The 6,919-nt window shown below is 43.3% G+C and overlaps 1 protein-coding gene across 1 annotated transcript in view; it reads right to left on the bottom strand.

Annotated features, from left to right (window-relative positions):
- The window catches only part of LOC141059516 (hepatic lectin-like), a 149,973-nt gene extending 143,642 nt beyond the window's left edge, over positions 1-6,331 (bottom strand). Inside the window, exon 1 of the mRNA XM_073555685.1 lies at positions 6,194-6,331. Within this exon, the coding sequence (XP_073411786.1) occupies positions 6,194-6,251 (58 nt within the window). The 5' untranslated portion in view covers positions 6,252-6,331. The remainder of the gene's footprint in view (positions 1-6,193) is intronic.
- Positions 6,332-6,919: the final 588 nt, after the last annotated feature.

The following is a 6,919-nucleotide window of genomic DNA, read 5'->3' as shown; positions in this document are numbered from 1 at the left end:
CCTGTGGCACTGCTGAGGGGTTATGGAAGCCCAGGTTGCTTTGATAGCAGCCTTCAGCTCGTCTGCATTGCTGTGTCTGGTGTCTCTCATCTTCCTCTTGAAATGCAAAAGGAGGGGTGCACTACTGTCACATCTTAATCTCCAGTGGAGTGCAATACCTAGCCTGTGAGCAGAGAAGCAAAAAAAGGGAGACAAAGACTAGGCTAATGATGGTATGCACATCCCAATAGACAATAAAAAACCTTTATTTCATATTGGATAGAAATAAGCTAAAAACATTTAAAATACAAACATAGAACCAATGACCCAGACACCCTCCAAAAACAGGTAATATGAACCTAAGATGTGGCCCATATTGGACTATTCATAGCCACCCATAAGCAGGCAAATATCATGCAATTCTATATAACAAGACAGCCATGTACATTGCAGGCAAAGATAAGGCAGAAAGACAGACTTGATATCAAGCATATAATAAATATAAGAAAATTTGTAAATCCTAACTGCCCTAAAGCATGTGGAACTAACCACAGAATGAAATTGCCTAGTGCAAAAAACGCCCAAGAATGGTTATGTTATACCATGGCTGAAATTGCAAGGTTGCAGTGGATGCATAATGAGCAAATTAGAACCACCAGATACAGGTCAGAGCAGCAAGAGTCCCAAAGCGGTTAAAGAAAGGGGGTGGTAGGCAGGCCCCACGCGTATCGCCGCTGCAACTAGCGGCTTCGTCAGCTTATTGTATCCAATATGAAATAAAGGTTTTTTTATTGTCTATTGGGATGTGCATTCCATCATTAGCCTAGTCTTTTTCTCCCTTTTTTTTTGCTTTTCATCTTCCTCTTGACAATACCTCGTAGATTTTCTATGGGGTTAAGGTCAGGCAAGTTTGCTGGCCAATCAAGCACAGTGATACTGTTGTTTTTAAAACCAAATATTGGTACTTTTGTCAGTGTAGACAGATGCCAAGTCCTGCTGAAGAATGAGATTTGTATCTCCAAAAAGCTAGTTGGCAGAGGGTGTAATCCTAGATATTGATTTTTATATGGTTTCAATCAGTTTAATATATAATATATCCTTACTTTCATGTAGGGTAGCAGAAGGTCACTTGTTGTGTATTAACTGACCAGTTATTTGTTATTAGTAAATGACCAGTTATTTGTTGTCACTAACTGACCGGTTTAAGGAGGTTTCTCCTTGGCACTTCAACGAAGATCAAACTTTTTAACTGAGATACATTGGATGCTATAGGATATAAAAGACGACCGAACTCTTGGGAGTGGGGGAGACACTGTTAATGTTGATGATTATGGCTTTCAGACAATGAAAACCCAAAAATCATTATCTCAGTAAATTAGAATACTTTATAACACCAACTTGAAAAATGATTTTAAAATCTGAAATGTTGGCCTACTGAAATGTATGTTCAGTAAATGCACTCAATACTTGTCAGGGGCTCCTTTTGTGTCAATTACTGCATTCAAGCAACATGGCAGGAAGGCGATCAGCCTGTGGCACTGCTGAGGTGTTATGGAAGCCCAGCTTGCTTTGACAGCAGCCTTCAGCTCATCTGCATTGTTGGGTCTGGTATCTCTCATCTTCCTCTTGACAATATCCCATAGATTTTCTGTGGGGTTAAGGTCAGTCAAGTTTGGCCAATCAAGCACAGTGATACTGTTGTTTTCAAACCAAATATTGGTACTTTTGCCAGTGTGGACAGGTGCCAAGTCCTGCTGGAGAATGAAATTTGCATCTCCAAAAAGCTTGTTGGCAGAGGGTGTAATCCTACATATTGATTTTTATGTGGTTTCAATCAGTTTAATATATAATATATCCTTACTTTCATGTAGGGTAGCAGAAGGTAATTTGTTGTTTAGTAACTGCTAGTGTGACTCCGCTTGGGGGCGGCTGCGGCGGCTCTTTGTACAGCATCGGGGCTCCGCCGGCATTTCCCCAAAGCCTAGAGGCCCCGGCAGCTCCATTGCTGCAATGTGGTGGCCTCCGGGAAAATGGCCGCTGGGGGCGGCGCATTCTCAGATTCAGATCTGCAGCGGTTTGGTCGATCGGTGGTTACTGCAGGTTGTAGGCTTGTTGAAATCGGACCACTTTACAATTTTAAAATTGCTAGTGTGACTCCAGCGTAAGGCCGGGGTCACACTTGCAACTGCAATGATAGAAACTCACGCCTCAATACCCGGCACTGCCGCAGGCACTCGGGGATGGAGCGCTCAGCCACACATAAATACATGCAGCCACACACTCAGGTTGCAAGTGCCGGCAGCAGTGTCGGGTATTGAGGTGAGAGATTTGCGCAAGTTTTTCGCATTGCAGCTACAAATGTGACCCTGGCCTAAGGCTGCATTCACACGCTGTGGTCATGGTTCATTTTTTGTTGGGATTTAGAAAAAAAATTGTGCCAAAAATGTAGTTCTAAAAAAAAAAACCCCAAACACCTCAACCACAACATGTGAGCGCAGCCTAAGATAAGGAAGTCACTTATCCCTATTTAGAAATAACAAGCATGATAACTTTTTCTGAAGCTGCTGCAAAAACGCAGCAGTTCAATCTCAATCAGGGCAAAAAATAAAATAATGCAATGTAGTGGTAACATGTCAATACAGCCTTGCAGTCTTATTGCTGATTGCAACTTACTAGCAGGTCTCAGGTGTAAGGGGTATCGTTTCTACTTGCGGAGAGTGACATACCGGCTCTGGCATGCCAAGATAAGGAGGATTGTTCGCCGTTCAATGCTACTCCGGGAAATAGAAACCGCTTAGTCATGGGGGGCGGGGAGATAGGAACCCAGGAGGGGATTTCCCAAGGAGGGAGGTAAATAGAACAGGAGTGGGTTCCAGAGAGTTCTAGTCCCGGGTGGAGCTCAGGAGCAGAAGACTGAGAACGGTGGAGAGCTCGACCAGGGGACTGACAGGAAGAGAGAGTCAGGGGGGTGGCCCTGACATCAAGCACCGCAGGACAGACAAGGCCCCGGGGGTACCAATTGGACAACGTCCTCGGGCAGGGGAAGCTCTGGCGGTAGATAGGTCTAGGACAGCCCCAGTGAAAGATCCGCAAGGAACGTCACTACGACTGAAGGAAGGTGAAGGTACCCTGGCCTGAGTATGGAGGGCTGTAAAGGAACTGTGGTGCATGGCTATGGTCGTCAGGAGGACGGCCAATAAAACCAGGACCTGTTGCAACTGAAATCTGCCTCCATCTCTTCTCTGTGTCGGCTGTGCGCGGTAAGCAGTGGACCACCCCCCCAATCCGCACCTTTCCCACATATGCGCGTGTGAGCTCCTGCCCTCTTAAAGGGTCAGCGTGTGTAATTGCTGTTGCCTCCCCAGCCAATGGCAGTGGGGCATTATACAGTATTGCTTCCTCCTCACTGGTGAGGTGCCTGAGCAACCTTCCTGTTCTGCAGTCTAAGTTGTGTAAAGTTGTTTACCAGTCCTTGCTGCACTCTGACACGCATTCTGCCAGCTGCACTCTGATACGTACTCTGCCTGCTGCACTATGATTCAAGCTCTGTCTGCTGCACCATCCAGTCTGTCCTTCTGGGTCCAGCTGTCAATATAGCCTTGTAGTCTCATTGCTGATTGCAACTTACTAAAAGGTCTCAGGTGTAAGGGGTATCGTTTCTACTTGCGGAGAGTGACATACCGGCTCTGCCATGCCAAGATAAAGAGGATTGTTCGCCGTTCAATGCTACCTCGGGAAATTTAATATGCAAATTGCCTCTTCAGAGAAGGAGATGACTTGAACTCTATAGCGCTACATCTTGGAAGCTGCATGCCTCAGGTCTTAAAACTTTTTTTCATAAGATTTAGTGGCTTTAAAAATATGACCCTCCCATGGGAGAGTTAATAACACTCTGAACCTAGGGAAGGTAAGAAATACTCGATTTGTTTTATTTTAGCTACTGCAGCCAATTAAAGAAAGTTTTCTAAATAGTGAACAGCTGCTTATATCCGAGACTTCACAAAAACAAAAAATGTATCTAAGCAATAACTGGTCAGTATTTGCAACTTACCTGCCTGTTGTGTCTGGTGCTATTCTTCCCCGGCACAAAGCGGTCACATCCTGCTCCTGCCGGGAATTCAAAAGCATCTGCTGACGTCACATCTACAGAGCGGAGGCTTCTTTAATGCTACGCTCTGTCATTGGGGCGGGACTTCCGAGGTCATTTTGATTGACAGCCGGTTCCCCGCTGCCTAACAGGGGGAGCTGGCTGTCAGTCAGAATGACATTGGAAGTCCCGTTCCATGCCTCAGCAGAGGCAGCTGAATCCCCGGCAGAGCAGTCTGTGATGAGGAAGGATCGCGCTGTGCACAACATCCCCGGCAGAGCAGTCTGTGATGAGGAAGGATGGCGCTGTGCAAAACAAGCAGGTAAGTTGCAATTACCTGTCTGTTAGTGCTTAGATACATTTTTTGTTTTTTTGTAAAGTCCTGGATACCCGGGTAACATAAAAGGCAATGAAATATATACAGTTGTGGCCAAAAGTATTGGCACCCCTGCAATTCTGTCAGATAATACTCAGTTTCTTCCTGAAAATGATTGCAATCACAAATTCTTTGGTATTATTATTTTCATTTAATTTGTCTTAAATGAAAAAACACAAAAGAGAATGAAGCAAAAAGCAAAACATTGATCATTTCACACAAAACTCCAAAAATGGGCCAGACAAAAGTATTGGCACCCTCAGCCTAATACTTGGTTACACAACCTTTAGCCAAAATAACTGCGACCAACCACTTCCGGTAACCATCAATGAGTTTCTTACAATGCTCTGCTGGAATTTTAGACCATTTTTCTTTGGCAAACTGCTCCAGGTCCCTGATATTTGAAGGGTGTCTTCTCCAAACTGCCATTTTTAGATCTCTCCACAGGTGTTCTATGGGATTCAGGTATGGACTCATTGCTGGCCACCTTAGAAGTCTCCAGTGCTTTCTCTCAAACCATTTTCTAGTGCTTTTTGTAGTGTATTTTGGGTCATTGTCCTGCTGGAAGACCCATGACCTCTGAGGGAGACCCAGCTTTCTCACACTGGGCCCTACATTATGCTGCAAAATTTGTTGGTAGTCTTCAGACTTCATAATGCCATGCACACGGTCAAGCAGTCCAGTGCTAGAGGCAGCAAAGCAACCCCAAAACATCAGGGAACCTCTGCCATGTTTGACTGTAGGGACCGTGTTCTTTTCTTTGAATGCCTCTTTTTTTTCTCCTGTAAACTCTATGTTGATGCTTTTGCCCAAAAAGCTCTACTTTTGCCTCATCTGACCAGAGAACATTCTTCCAAAACGTTTTAGGCTTTTTCAGGTAAGTTTTGGCAAACTCCAGCCAGGCTTTTTTATGTCTCGGGGTAAGAAGTGGGGTCTTCCTGGGTCTCCTACCATACAGTCCCTTTTCATTCAGACGCCGATGGGTAGTACGGTTTGACACTGTTGTACCCTCGGACTGCAGGGCAGCTTGAACTTGTTTGGATGTTAGTCAAGGATCTTTATCCAACATCAGCACAATCTTGCGTTGAAATCTCTTGTCAATTTTTCTTTTCCGTCCACATCTAGGGAGGTTAGCCACAGTGCCATAGGCTTTACACTTCTTGATGACACTGCGCACGGTAGACACAGGAACATTCAGGTCTTTGGAGATGGACTTGTAGCCTTGAGATTGCTCATGTTTCCTCACAATTTGGTTTCTCAAGTCCTCAGACAGTTCTTTGGTCTTCTTTCTTTTCTCCATGCTCAATGTGGTACACACAAGGACACAGGACAGAGGTTGAGTCAACTTTAATCCATGTCAACTGGCTGCATGAGTGATTTAGTTATTGCCAACACCTGTTAGGTGCCACAGGTAAGTTATAGGTGCTGTTAATTACACAAATTAGAGAAGCATCACATGATTTTTCGAACAGTGCCAATACTTTTGTCCACCCTCTTTTTTATGTTTGGTGTGGAATCATATCCAATTTGGGTTTAGGACAATTCTTTTTGTGTTTTTTCATTTAAGACAAATTAAATGAAGATAATAATACCAAAGAATTTGTGTTTGCAATCATTTTCAAGAAGAAACTGAGGATTATCTTACAGAATTGCAGGGGTGTCAATACCTTTGGCCACAACTGTAGCACTAAAGATATAAAATATTGAAAAACAAATTAAAATAATAAAAAAGGGTTTGAAATAATTCCTACCTGAATGTTGTTCATTATCATAAAGTCTCTGATGGTCGATGCTGCTTTCGGACTCCATATTCAGGGATGAAATGATAAATTATCTAGTGGTTTTTATGCTTAGATCGGCTGAATCAGAGAGGAAGTGTCCAGGATGAAAACATGTTTGTCTCTTATAACAAAGCCAGATACTTGTACTTGTTAAATTTTCAGCAACAGTCTCGTGAATCATGTGACTTACCTCTGTGATGTTCTTTTGGTACATGGTCTTAGTCATAAAATATTTTTTCAAGGTATTTTGGTGGATGGTCAGACGTTTGAGCAGTATAGGAGTTGTATTTGTACATACCTACAATACAAAGTATGAAATTATAGAATTTTAGATTAAATTTTGTGTATCATTTAGAGATGAGTGAATCAATAAAAGTCAGTTGGAATCCTACCAGCCTTTATTTTGCTGCATTTACAGGGCTGGGTAAGGGCTTAATAAAAAAAAATAATGTTAACCTCAAAGGCAGATCGCCAGTTCCGCCACCACAGGTCCCAGTCTGATCCTTCGAGCTGATCTTTCCAACCTCTTCTTTTGCTTCTTCTCAAAAAGTGATGTTCGTCTTCACTGTAAGCTGTGGTTTTCAGTTCTGACGGTGTACAAAACACAGAGCCAATGAGTTAAATCTTACTCTGATCCTCAACATCGGAACAAAATAGAACATATTCTGAGTTTCACGGATATCATTTTCAGATCCA

Source organism: Dendrobates tinctorius, unplaced genomic scaffold (genome assembly GCF_039654945.1).
Source record: "Dendrobates tinctorius isolate UK_male_01 unplaced genomic scaffold, ASM3965494v1 ptg000228l, whole genome shotgun sequence".
NCBI classification, from domain to species: Eukaryota; Metazoa; Chordata; class Amphibia; order Anura; family Dendrobatidae; genus Dendrobates; species Dendrobates tinctorius.
This window is presented reverse-complemented; position numbering and strand designations above follow the sequence as displayed.